We start from the raw sequence: 14,456 nt of genomic DNA, 5'->3' as shown, positions 1-14,456 counted from the left end.
TAGGCCAGGAGAATGGATACTTATAATGTCTTAGACAAAAGTAAAGAACACAAATTGCCATTAGAAACATGGCAAAACTGGTGGTTGTGATGCTTATGGTTATGATATTTTGTTATCACTTTTCTTGATGTTGTAGACTGAGTTGAAACATTTGTCCCAATGAAATTTTTCCTAGCCCAGATGCAATTAGTTCATCTAATGTGCGCGCAGCAGGGCTAGATTTAGACTTTTGTTAAGACTGGATAGATTTGGTGCTGGCAGTACTTTCAACAGTTTCAGTATAGTTTTAACAGTGAGTGTAGGTGGGAGGCAAAAGTTCATCCCAGCTATGACACAAGTTGTGCCGTTCACCAAAATACCACTATTATGTAACTTGAATTTAATCTCCCCCCCAACTATTTCCCATTCTTATAGCAATTCATGATTACAGTTCCCAGGGCAAAATCTGAGTAGATCCAATGAGCTCTTACCTTGGGGACAAAATTTCCTTCAGGCATTCTGTTGCTTCTGTTTTCGCTACAAACACTTCCATTTTGCATGTCAGCACATCAAGCTGCACCCTTCTGGCTGAACAAATGGTGATGTTTTCCCTTAAGATACTCCTGTATGTGTTTCCTACCTGGTTTGTGAATTAGCTCATCATCAAACTCGCTGAGTTTGAGGGCCCACCTTGTTAATTTACTTGAAGGATCTTTCAGCCCTAACAGATTTCTATGATGTGTGATCCATTACCGCCTTAAATTTCTGGTCATATAAAGAACAACAAAAACATGTGATCTCATGTATAACCACTAGCATTATCTTTTCTGTAGTGGAGTAGTCATGCTCTGGTTTGTTCAGCTATCTAAGTATATGCTCTACATGTTCCTTTTCATCGATATTCTCACTCAGAATATGACCAGCCACCTCATGCTGATGTTGCAACAGAGGCTAAATTCCTTCTCAAAATGAGGAGAGATCAGCACTGAATCAGAAATTAGTGCTGCCTTCAATGTTTCAAACACTGTTTGGAATTTCACATCCTCCTTAATGACTGATTCAATGGTTTTGCAATCTATGCAAAGTTTCTTACAAATTTTTGAAATAATTACATAAGTCCAGGAATGAATGTAGTTGTTTCAATGTCTGTGGTGTTCCGAAGTCCTGGATTGCCTTTGTTAGGTGAGCATCAGTTTGAACATCTTTCCCACTAAACATGTGCACAAGATAGTTCACCTGTGTCTGTGCAAAATGGCACTTACCTGTGCTAAGCATCGGACACACTGAATATAGGCTGCTGAACACTCTTCTAAGCATTTCACATGTTATGGCACATCCTTTGAGAAGAAAATGATTTTTCCAAAAATACTATGCTTGTTTTAGGGCTCGGTCCACGTAGCAGCCCGTCTAAAAACCTCAGGAATATGGAGGATGCGTTTTTGACCTCAGAAATATGGAGGGTGCATTTATGACCCCATGGCACTGTGAAAGTTGTCTTTGGTCTATTCTCTGGGGCTCCCTCTAGCTGGTAATATCCACTTCTTAGATCCATCATTGTTAAGTAGTGGCATTGTCCTCAGTTGTCCAGTGTTTCCATAATACCAGGGATGGTATATGTGTCAGCGACAGTCTTTGGCTCTGTTATCCCTTCCACCAGTATGGTGATCTATAAACTCATACATTACAGCTTGGGTATACTTTGATGTGTGGTACAGCTTCCCATTACTACCTGTAGATACAGTGCCACACAACAGGTGTTGCTGGTAGAGGACCATCCATATTAAATAAAGGCATAAACAACAGTTGCATTGCCTGCCGATCACTGCCTTGCAAGTGACCCTCTTTCCTAAGTACCGCTGATACATTGTGGATTGCTTGTGGCTCTGGTCACCACATGACTTGTCAATATCCTCTCTGTCTAATAATCTAAAGTGGCAATCATTAAGCCCTTTGAAAACTAACATCATCCATGCCCAAGTTATCCCATCTTACAGGAACCATAAATTCGCCATTATACTACTTACATGCATTATGCTTTTGCGCACAAAACAATGCATTTTGTCCAATCCCTCATTATTCACCAGTGAGTCTACTTCGTATAATGCTTCACATGGTAAATCGGTATTCACAAAAACCCACACCAACTTTCCCATACCTGCCAGTATCACATCATGGGAGCTAACCTTTAGCGTGCATGTCTGCAGTTTCGCTAGCAACACCATCATGATGGGTGTGATGCGCAACATTGCCTCATTTGCAGCTATAGCCCCCTAATGGAAACAAAGATCCACTGAGTTCTGCTTTACACTGTGAAAGATCAATTTTAGCATGACATTTGTTGAGAAAATCTAATCCAAGAATTGCTGAAGACCCTTCACCCTTACACAATAACATATCCAAATGCTCATGAAGAATTTCTGTTACTATACTAAACCTGAGCAACCTCATACCTAATGACTAAGTTACTGTCACCAACACCATGTAATTTGAAATGTGGAGACCCAAGTCTCTTCCTACCTACATTCAGGTTGCCGACACTGCTTCCGTACATGACCTCCTCTATGCCCACATCTACACTCATGCTCATAAATTAAGGATAATGCTGATACATGGTGAAACAACACTATGTCCATCCGGTGCATCTGACCTGCGGTCGTCACACGATGGCACTGGCAACAGTTCACGTACGCAGAGATGTGTTGGTGCATGTTAAAGTATGGTGCAGCGAGTTAAGTGTGCAGACGTTTTCAGATGTGCTAATGGTGACTGTGTGCTGAAAACGGCTCAAAGAACACATATTGATGACATTATGAGGGTTACAATATTAGGGTGACTGGAGGCTGGTCAAACACAGCTGGTCGTAGCTCAGACCCTGCATGTGCCACAAAATGTGATATCAAGATTATGACAATGATTCCAGCAGACAAGAAACATGTCCAGGTGCTGAAGTACAAGAAGACTGATATCTCACCACCAGTGCCCGCAGACAGCCACGGAATACTGCAGGTCGCCTTGCTCGAGACATTACCGCAGCCACTGGAACAGTTGTCTCCAGACACACAGTCTGGAGATGACTGAACAGACATGGTTTATTCACCTGGAGACCTGCAAGGTGCATTCCACTGACCTCTGGTCACAGGAGAGCCCGTAAAGCCTGGTGTCAAGCACACAGTACATGGTCATTGGAACAGTGATTCCAGGTTATGTTCACGGCCAAGTCCAGGTATAGTCTGAACAGTGATTCTCAACGGGTTTTCATCTGGCGTGAACCAGGAACCAGATACTAACCCCTTAATGTCCTTGAAAGGGACCTGTAAGGAGGTCGTGGTTTGATGTGTGGGGTGGGATTATGATTGGTGCATGTACACCCCAGCATGTCTTTGACAGAGGAGCTGTAACATGTCAGGTGTATCGGGACACCATTTTGCACCAGTATGTCCACCTTTTCAGGGGTGCAGTGGGTCCACCTTCCTCCTGATTGATGATAACGCATGGCCCCACCGAGCTGCCATCATGGAGGAGTACCTTGAAGCAGAAGATATAAGGCGAACGGAGTGGCCTGCCTGTTCTCCAGACCTAAGCCCCATCGAGCACATCTGGGATGCTCTCAGTTGACGTATTGCTGCACTTCTTCAAACCCCTAGGACACTTCAGGAGCACCAACAGGCACTGTTGCAAGAATGGGAGGCTATACCCCAGCAGCTGCTCTACCACATGATCCAGAGTATGCCAACCCGTTGTGCTGCCTGTGTACGGGTGCATAGTGATCATATCTCATATTGATGTCTGGATACATACGCAGGAAACAGTGGCGTTCTGTAGCACGTTTTTCGGGACGTTTTTCTCAACTTATCACCACTACGATGGACTTACAGATCTGTGTTGAGTGTGTTCCGTATGTGCCGATGCTGTTAGTGCCAGTCTTGTGTAGTGCCACGTTGTGTGGCACCACATTCTGCATTTATCCTTAATATATGAGCACAATGGTTAGTACATCCACTTGGGGGGCAATGTCTGTCACCTGTAATCACATAGCAACGTTGAGAACTGTGGCCATGTCACCAGAATTCTCCACCCTCACTCCACATGACATCTCAGTGAGGATACCATGCAGAAAAAAATCTAAACCTCTATTTTCAACTCCCCACAGTAAGACTATTGGTTACTGCAATTTGCATCAGTTTGTACGTCTGCTCAGTGATCTTCCAGACCAAACCTGAAAAGGCCTCTACTGATTCATTGCACTTCTGTGTTAAAAATACTCAATTTTTCTTGGAAGAAACTTTTTCTATTTTGCTTATGATAAAGCTAACATAAACAGTCAGCCAACTGTTGAAACATCTCTGCCTTACTAAGAACTTTGTGACAAAACATATGCTTTAGCTTCGCCTGACAATCGTAAATTAGCCATACAGACAGAAGTCTTGTCTGATCACTCATTGCAGCAGTATCAGTATCATTGTTAATGAACATAGTTACAACTTCAGTCATTTTGCAGGAAAAAGATGTTATTAAGCTAGTTGCATTGAGAGGAGCTGAGGGCACTCTCAACTTCATCTGACTCATTTTTGCAACTGTTGCAGAACAACCTGTAAAGCTACAACCTGCATGCGTAACTCTCCCTACTGCTGCTGGAAATTCACATGTAACAATGCCTATATTTACTCTGGCAAAGAGGCAACATCTCACCTGTAATAGCAGCAGAACATGTGTCTGGCATTTTGAATGACCTACAACTGCCATTTACAACAAGAATGACAACAGCACCAACAAACACAAATACACAAACTTCACTAAACACACGCAAAAAATTATTATCTAGTAGTCCTTTCACTGTCTCATTGCCCAACTGAACTCAAAACAATCTTGTGCCAAATACCCAAACTGTCTAAAATTGCTACATGCAGCTGGCACAGCCTTAGTGCCTGACAACTCATACCTGCGTTAAATACATTTGCTTACGATTCCCTCTAAACTGTGATAAATCTGCAGGCTCCTGGGGCCTGACGAGGGCAACTTGAAAGTTACGATGAAGATCCCTACATCCTACCATGGCCAAACAAGGTACACATACAAAACAAAAGGTCAATCAATAAAGGAAAAAACTTTGATTCACCAAACCACATTTGTGCCAGTACTGTGAGAAGACATTGATGCTGATGTGTTATTGTCGAATTGTTGAGATGACAGTTACTGTTGCCACCAGACACAGTGGTGTCAGAGTATCTGATGATCACTTCCTGATGCAAAATTGTAGCAACCTAGGCTAGCCCATGCCACTGCATGTCAGTATGCTGAGCAGTGGTGTAGAATGGTTGGGTGCTATTCCTTCGGATGCTAGTAACACAATGGTATCTGCAATGACAAATTACTCGTGTGGATCCATCCTGATAATAAATTTATCAGGCTTTTAGTTTCATGCAGCACACAGGCACCAGGCACACTGCAGAAAACTGCTGATGTGCCTCGTCAGTGAGTTATGACACTGGTACTGCAAATCAGTGAACTGCAGCCAGTGTGTTGTCTTGAAGGCGCAAGTGGGGATAGGAGGCTGTTGCTCATTACAGATGTTCTGCAATTCAGGTCAGTTCTACAACTCAGTACTGTCACAGACAGACCATCGTGGACTTTGGTGAGCAGAGCTGACTGCGTGATTCAGGTTGACAGTTGTCATGAAGGATGGGGCCTGGCCTCCCTCCCTGGGAAGACCAAGTTGGCAGCACATGTTTACAGAACATGACACACCTGGACAGTGTGGGAATGACAGCATTCAGATCATCTAAAAATCATCCTCATTCAGTGGGGGGGGGGGGGGGGGGGCTGCCAGCAAACCAGTCTTCTCCTCATCTGTAATGTCCATGTATGCTGCGATGGAAGAACATGGCGGTGGCTCGCATCAGGTTGGCTGGGTCTTGGTATCAAAGTCAGCAAGCATGTAGTAGGCAGATCATCATCAATTGGCTTTTTGTGATTTCACTGAAACTTTATAGACCACCATTCTCTCTGGTAATGGGGATACGGACAAAATGATGACTTGACTGAGTGTGTCTGTGATCTCCAAAAGCTCCGTTATTTAAGAAGCAGAGCCTAAATGTATGACGCGACAGCTCCAGGTAGATGACTGAATTTGTCCCAGTTTATCGGACTCGTCAGTGTTCTTTGCCTTGATGCGTTGGCTCGATAATTATTCTGGTTTGCTGAGCTCAGGTCTTTCATTACATCAAACTGGCCTGCTATGATGTATCACAGTATTTGCTATTTTGTTTAACTTGCTCTGAGGTTTTTTGACAATGCCTGCCTGGGGCCTTGTCTTCTGCTACATCAGCAATAAGCTGTATTGATATTCCTATTGGCACATTGGCCCAGAGCTGGTCTCTTCGGTTTTGTGGTTGCTGGGTGAAAACTTAAAAAAATTTTGGCATGCACACTGAATAAGTCTGAGGCACAAGAATATGTTTTGGTATGTTATAAGGTGGCTTTTTGGAGACAAAATTAGTCTTCTGTAGAAATAAATCTTGACTACACAGACGCTAAAAAGAAAAGAATACACGGCAATGATGATCTGCAAATTGGTCACAAAATAATATTCATACAGGTGTCAACTGAAAAAAAATTGTAAAGTGTGGTAGCCGATGGATGAATGTATGATGCTGTAGCACAGTTTCGCTGCGCATCTGGCAAGGATAGTAATCATGGGTAAAGTATTTGCAAATTTCATCACGTATATTCAACTGGACAGTAATCATGCCTTGGAGATAGGCACGCGAGCAGTATATGCAGACTCTCAATTTTACAGAGAATATGTACTTGGGCTCAAGGAAGCCAGTTGGAGTAATCCGCGAATTGCTCGACATCTGAATAGGAGTGATGTCACTATTCGACAATGTTGGCAGGAATGGGTGAACCAGGGCTGAACACAGTGTCAAGAAGGAAGCGGTTGACCTAGAGAGGCAACCGAACATGAAGACCAAGCAATCATCATAGAGGCACTCAGAGCCCCAGATTCATCATTGTTATAAGTCCAATGTGCAATTAGTGTTTCAATAACCACAAGGACTACTAACAGGCAATTCACAGAATGGGGGTGAGCTAAAGATGCCCATTCTGCTGAGTACTACTGACCTCTGTACAACAACAAGCCCATTTGCAGTGGTGTTAGGCACATCCAGCCTGGAATCTCATTGACAGGAGCAGAATTGTCCTCACTGATAAGTCCTGCTTTGAACTGAGCCCCGATGACTGGTGAGAACCTGTCTGGAGACACTCCGGACAGCGGTGGGATACCAACGTGACCAGTTGCCCACCATGCAGCCTGAAAACCGAGAGTGATGGTCTGAGATGCTATTTCTTTTCATGGCAGGACTTCTTTGGTTGTCATTCATTGACACACTCAACACAGTGATACATCAACAATATTCTATGACCAGTTTTGTTGCCCTTCATGGTAAGCCATCCTGGGCTTACACTTTAGCAAGATCATCCCCAACCACACATGGCAAAAGTTTCTACAGCTCATCTTCATGCTTGCCAAATCCTACCTTGGCCAGCACAGTCACTGAATCTCTCCACAATTTAAAACGTATGTAGAATTATGGGCAGGGTCTACAACCAGTTCAGAAGTTTGACAATCTAACATGCCAATTGGACAGAATTTGGCTCAGCTTGACATCAAACAACTCTATCAATTAATGCCAAGCCAAACAACTGCTTGCATAAAGGGCCAGAGGTGGACACACACACACACACACACACACACACACACACACACACACACACACACACACACACACACCACTGTTGTCTTTGGCTGCTGAGGCAGCCAGAGACTGTGGGAGTCCCTTACAGACTCAATACAATTTGTAGAATTAAGTGAGGCAACATCATTATCAGAAGTGAAAGTAGCAGCTGGTATACTCCATAAAAATTTAATGAGTCTTTTACTACTACTACTACTACTACTACTACTACTACTTCTTCTTCTTCGCAATGTTAAAAGTTATCTGAAATTGTTTACAGATGACTCTGTATCAGAAATGTTATCAGTAGAAAATTGGTGCAAAATCCATAAAGATTTTCACATTATGAATGTCTGGTTCAAAGACTAACCTTTGACTCTAATTAAGAAAGTGTAATGTCACTGACATGGAAATGTGAAAGATGCTATTTTCTTTGTCTATACCTAAACTAATACAACAAAAGAGTATGTCACAACACTGAAATACACACAAACAGGCTTAAGATGAAATGAACAATATAAATATCGGCAAGAGAAATGTAAATATCATAGTGAAATGATGTTTTAGGTACTTGGCATTTAGAAAAAGATCGGTGCCAGTTCACGTTTACAGTTTTATCCATTAATTGACGTAACAACCAATGGCCTCATACCTTTAATATTATGTAAGTATGTAGCACAGTTTCATTGCTATGTTGGTTCATCCTTTTGACTTAAAAAAATCTGGGTAGTCTTATTAAAAACAGAAAAAAAACAAAGTTTATACAGCACATGAAGATTAGTATATACATTGGTAGTAGAAACCAGAAAGTGGAAATTAGTTGTCTTGTTTTCTGCATCAGAAAAGTACAAGTAATGCTTACAAATGTTAACAGCTAGGTAACAATGTTTTTAGTTGGACCACCACTCATTAGATACAGAGGTAAATGTTCAAGTACCTGTTAACTCCACACAGCACTCCACCACAATAAACAGTTGGTCTATAAGTAGAGAGAGTGCTTAGTTCCATAATGGTAGCTATTCCATCACAGCTTTGCATGTGCTTCAAGTATCATAACATGATATAAAAAAGAAAACATGTTTGTCAAAACTTACAGAGTATTTGACACCCAAGCGACTTTTCCTTTGGCAATCTTGGAAGTTTTTCACCCTTTGAAAGAAGCCACATATTAAGCCTAAAACCACTCTTCTTTGGTGCAAATGTGAAGGACACTGTCCGAGCAGCTGCATATTCTAAGTATCTGCAAGAAAAAGGTTTTTTATTTGAAAGAACTTTAAAAATTATTATTATTATTATTATTATTGTGAATAATTCAAAATCTGTCACTAAAATTAGAAATCCTTTAATGGTACTTTAAGTCAACTGTTTGGAACGCATCTTCCATGAGAAAATGGGATACAAGAAAGCCTTCTATGAAGAACACATCAGAGCTCATACCGCACAATGAATTCACAACAAAACAATAAAAAAATTATAAAACAGATTTGTCTTGTGGTAGGAACACACATCACCCATGTTTCTGATAGTAGTACAATAACATTCATAAAATACATATGTGCAGTGATGTCTCTGAACCGTGAGCAATGGCCTCACCATAGGAACTAAATTTATTTTCAGTACTGACAACATCAGAAATCATCACATGCATTAAAATCATAAAATGCTTTTGTAATTTACTTTACACAGATGCCGAAATATCTGATAAAGCACTCTTAGCAATTCTGGCTCCAGTCAAGAAGCAATATTTGGTCAATAAACTACTGAAACACATGTCATCCCTAGGGTTCAAAACTTTAGTTCTCAAATTTGAGAGTGCAGTGTAAGGAGTTCCTGTTTTAAAGTACACATGTCTTCTATCCACAAGAGAAATGCAACTACATTTCCCAACAGCAAATCAACACACAGCTTCAAAGAAATTTCCATGTCCCTTCACTTTCAGTAGGCATTCCATACAGTCCTGCATTGTTCTTTAGTGAACAAAAGAAAAGTTTATACCATGTATTAGACCAGATTTGTGACTGGATTCTTTACTATCTTTCAGACTGAACTCATCAAATAATTCTCATATGGCAAAGTAAGCAAGTTATGGTAATTTTGGGGGTATCCTAAGGAAGTGTTGTAGGGCAATTACTATTTTAAGAATGTTAAGAAAATGTACCTTCCACATGAACCATTGGCAGTGTGCCTGAATGATAGCGATAAGTATACCATAGGTGCAATCACTACAGAAGGATATCTGCTGGATGACCAGACAAATGTGTGGTGCCTGAAGGAGGCCAACATTTTGGATGATTGACTGATCTGGCCTTATAACAACAGCCAACATGGCCTTGCTGTGCTGGTACTGGCACTGCAAACGGTCGAAAGCAAGGGGAAATACAGCCGTTTTATTTCCCGAGGTCATGCAGCTCTACAGTATGGCTAAATGATGATGGTCTCATCTTGGGTAAAATATTTAAGAGGGAAAATAATCAACCATTTGGATATCTAGGTGGGGACTACTCAGGAGGATGTCTTTGTCAGGAAAAACAACACTGCCAGTCTACGGATTGTAGGGTGGAATGTTATATCCCTTGATCAGGAAGGAAATTTAGAAAGGGAAATGGTAAGTTTAAGTTAGACCTAGTGGGAGTTAGTGAAGTATGGTGGCAGGAGGAACGGGACTTCTGGTCATGTGGGCACAGGGATACAAAACAAAATCAAGTATAGGTAACTCAGGCGTTTATCTGATACTGAATAAGAAAACAAGAATGCGAGTAAGCTACTATGAACGGCGTAGTGAATTCATTATCATAGCCAAGACAGATACAAAGCCAACGCCAACCACAGTAGTGCATATTTATATGTCAACTAGCCCCACAGATGATGAAAAGATTGAAACACTTTATGACAAGATAAAAGAAATTATCCAGATAATTAAGGGAGAGAAAAATTTAATTGCGATTGAGACTGGAATTCAATAGTAGGAAAAAGAAGAGAATAAAAAATAGAAGGACGATATGGATTGGGGGAACACAACGAAAGAGAGGCAAACACGCCTCTCACTGATGTATAGGCAGCATCTTCTGCTCTGAAAGCTGAGCTGGTGCCCTGCAATGCTAATGGCGAGCTCACGGTAGGCTGGCAGGCTTTAGAAGCAACAGCTGTTGACATCATCAGTGATGTGTTTCTTCCCTCCGTAGCAAGGAGCCCTGGTGGCCCTGTGCTCCGCACGTCAGTGCAGCTGTGCGCAGGATACGACACTCTGCCCTCTGGTAGGAGTCAGACAGTGGCTGGCACTGAGGTGCCAAGTCTTATTACGAACTCAGCATTGGCAGCAGCTTGCACGCACAGCAGGTCAGTGGGGCTGTGGCACCATGTCCCACAAACATTTAGTGCTGGCGGCAGGCACAGCCCGGTCTCAAACCCATGGCTGTTGCTGGCAGTGTCCGGTTGTCTCACTGACTGGCATAGCTCTGGTGCTGTAGTGGTGCTACTAGTCTCTCGTAACAAGAAGTGATGCCTGCCTCCAAAGCCACACTTACTTATATTCCTCTGGCGCACATTTGTTTCACCAAAACCTGGGACCTCGTTACATGGTCCGCAATAAGAGACTTTCCCTAGTGTGTTAATGTCACCCTGCTTGCTATTCAGTTACCACTAAGCAGTGCAACTTATTGTTGCACTCAGCTGTCCTCACCTCACAATCTACTTGCATATCTGTTATAGTGACGGTGTCGCAACACTGGCAGCTACCAACTCGCAGCAGCTAATGCAATGCTCCATGGCAGCTATCTCACTACTTATTACCCTGGCTAAGGACTTACAACTTTTACCCACAGACTGCGTAGCGGCACTACACTGCCCCCTCCATAGAGAAGACCCAGTCCCTCGGGTCTTGCTCCGCCCAATTCTCTACTGTAATTACTTTTACCCTTATCTGTAAAACAAGTACATAATACTAAAATGGCTACTCCTAACTATTACACAATTGCTATTTGATCTGCAGCTTCATAAATCTATCTTTCATTCCTCACTTGGGGGAACCAGTCTACGGGAACTTTAACTACCCCTGGAGTGAGTTTTTCCATGGCTTGTTGTTTCAAATACATCAGAGCTAGGCAGTGTAAATTGGAGTCACCATAGCAATACGAATTGTGATGCTCAAGGTCACTCTTACCTGTTAACCACTGTCCCAATACTGTTCCACATGCTGCAACATTTGCTCTGCAGTGATCCGCCCCTCCTGCGCTGCTACCGTGTGACTCGATGAACAGTTCGTCTCAGTTCCCAGGTGTTGTTAAGAAAGGTATGGTTTTGTTTGGACAACATCTCTAGAGGTTCGTCTGCTCAATACAGCTGTAGCTGTGTCTCACTTGGCAGAGTAATTTCTGTTGCAGTAGCTGGTAAATGATATGTGGGCCCTGTAATACTGCAATCTGCCCCGTTTATTAACAGTCCACTACCTCACAATTCTAATCGTCTTTCCCACATAGCAACTAGCAACGACTACTATTTCATTGTACACCGAGTATATCCAATGTAAACCTGCTCCCAGGAAATACTTTTGGCAGGGACGTCCCTCTGTTTTACCTCTGAAACATCACATGATGCACGTGCTCCCATGCATCGAAATCTCACAAGCCTGGCATACTGTGGCTACCTCACTCTGACATAGCTGAATCGCATACTCTGTCGTCACCATGTGTTAATAACCATCTTCAGCCAATAGCACCACCCCTTCCTCTCTCACTTGCACAAATTTTCCAACTGCTGCTATCTTCACCAGATAAGCGCACACTATGTAACACCTGAACAATGCACGCTTGCTACTGGTGCCTTTACTGATACGTACAACTGCACATTATCTGTTGTTACACCCACCATAGCACAACGGTTGTACAATAGCAAGTTCTGTTTGCTTGGCTCTGCTACTACCTATAATTCTTGGAGTAATTCTCCTCACACCTTACTCAATCCCTCTAGATACTGCTCAGATGGCAGCAAGGTTGAACTTACCTGTGAATGTAGCATATGATGGAGGCTTCCTGCAAGTTTGTTAACTCCACTGCTGCATCCCATATAGTATCCCCTAGTGATTGCAATAGTCTTGTCATTGTTATTCTTAAATCTAGTACCTGCACCAGTGTTTGTACCACTTCCAGATCTTGTTTCAGAGTGCTAGCCGAGACCCTGGCATAATCCACTACTTCCTTAGTAAGCTGTCAAAGCATGCGTGTTGTTTAACAAGCCACTCTCCAAATACACAATCTGCATGGAATGCCACTCCATAGGTACTTTATTTGCCTCCACTAACCCCCTTGTGGCCTCTGCTGTAGCGTTCAATTTGCATCTACTGCCCCGAAGATTGTCTTCAGTATTATACCCTCAGCATGTATCTACCCCCTTTTCACTTCCTGAGATGTTGTGGTACCAGTCCAGTCATCTCCTGCACCTGCTCCTCTAATCTTGCATATGTCCCAAGCTACTTCTAGTTCTCCTTTGAGACCTCTCTCAGACTTCCACAACTATCCATTAACTTCTGTACCCCTGAGAACATCTCCTCCAGCCTCCTAATTTTGTTCCATAATTCCCACACATCAAAACCTAAATGTAATGCTTTGCGCCTGGATAATATCACATCTGGTTGCCTGGAAAGGAAAACTTCATCGTCCAGGTGATGCTCTTGTAGTGCCCCCACTCCAACCCTAGCATTCTTCTTTTCTCGCCCCTCTCTTATGGCAACATGAGGACAGGGATCAATATCACTTCCCTACCCACAGAAGCCTGCTGTCTCCGAACAGCACATCTTAATGCACTATAAATCCTACACCGACACAAACATGTAACCTTATCTAAACAAGATTAATGCCCTAAACTATATAAGCTGGCATAAGCTGTCACCAACACACCAGTCGGCAAAGGTGAAGCAAAGATCAATTAGTAGGCACTGAATCAAGTGCGGCTATCACGAGAGGGGCTAGAGACATACCCACAAGCAACTCACTTTCAACGCCCTTTCGGCAGCGTGTATTTAGGCCACTGCTGCTGAACGGAGGGCCGCACGCACGCACTCACTCACTCAACCATCTGGTAGGAGCCTGTCAGTGTACTTGTAGAGCGGGTTTAGTTCGTCACAAGCTACAACAGTACATAGCAACTAGATTATTGATTATAGTGGGGCTGGTTTACCACAACCAGAATTGTACTTCACTAGCTGTGAATATTGACATCAGTCTGCAAGAGGACTATTACTGAAGAGCTTGTACCACAACATGGATTCTATTCAAGTTACGTAAGTGTTCCAGTTCGAGTAAATAAAGAACCATATTAATTCACATGTGTGTCTTCTTCCCTGCTGTCTTACGGTATAAGACACTACAGTGGTGAACGAGGATAATTCAGGGGCAATCAAAGATTTTGCTTGCTTCTCTTGTGTTTTAGCTTGCAGGGGTGATTGGGTTCGAGTGTTTCTATTTGCTAATTTTTTGTTGTGTTCTTGCATGTATTCCAGGAGGGGAGCCGCAGAACTAATCAAATTTCCCTTTTCTGAGGCTTTGCTTGCATTTTGATACAAAGTATTTGTGTAAACCACGAATTCCCTGCTCCGTCACCCCCTGCCCCTACGCCTCAGCTGCAGACAGCCAATGTGATCGATCTGAACCAAGTTTTTCAGTTTTAGAACCAACAAACTGCTACCTTACTGACAACGGTACAATTACTGGCTGCACAAGTTGCGTCAGTCACACAATCACAACCGAC

At 42.7% G+C, this 14,456-nt stretch overlaps 1 protein-coding gene across 3 annotated transcripts in view; it reads right to left on the bottom strand.

Moving 5' to 3' along the window:
- Positions 1 to 14,456, bottom strand: part of LOC126457450 (transcription initiation protein SPT3 homolog) — a 114,544-nt gene that overhangs the window by 21,741 nt on the left and 78,347 nt on the right. For all 3 annotated transcript variants that reach the window (XM_050093730.1, XM_050093733.1, XM_050093732.1), the window contains exon 4: positions 8,810 to 8,955. In XM_050093730.1, coding sequence (XP_049949687.1) covers positions 8,810 to 8,955 — 146 coding nt within the window. The remainder of the gene's footprint in view (positions 1 to 8,809; positions 8,956 to 14,456) is intronic.

The sequence above is a fragment of the Schistocerca serialis genome, chromosome 2 (genome assembly GCF_023864345.2).
Source record: "Schistocerca serialis cubense isolate TAMUIC-IGC-003099 chromosome 2, iqSchSeri2.2, whole genome shotgun sequence".
In the NCBI taxonomy this organism is placed as follows: domain Eukaryota; kingdom Metazoa; phylum Arthropoda; class Insecta; order Orthoptera; family Acrididae; genus Schistocerca; species Schistocerca serialis.
Note: the sequence above shows the minus strand (reverse complement) of the source record. Positions and strands in the feature narration are given on the sequence as shown.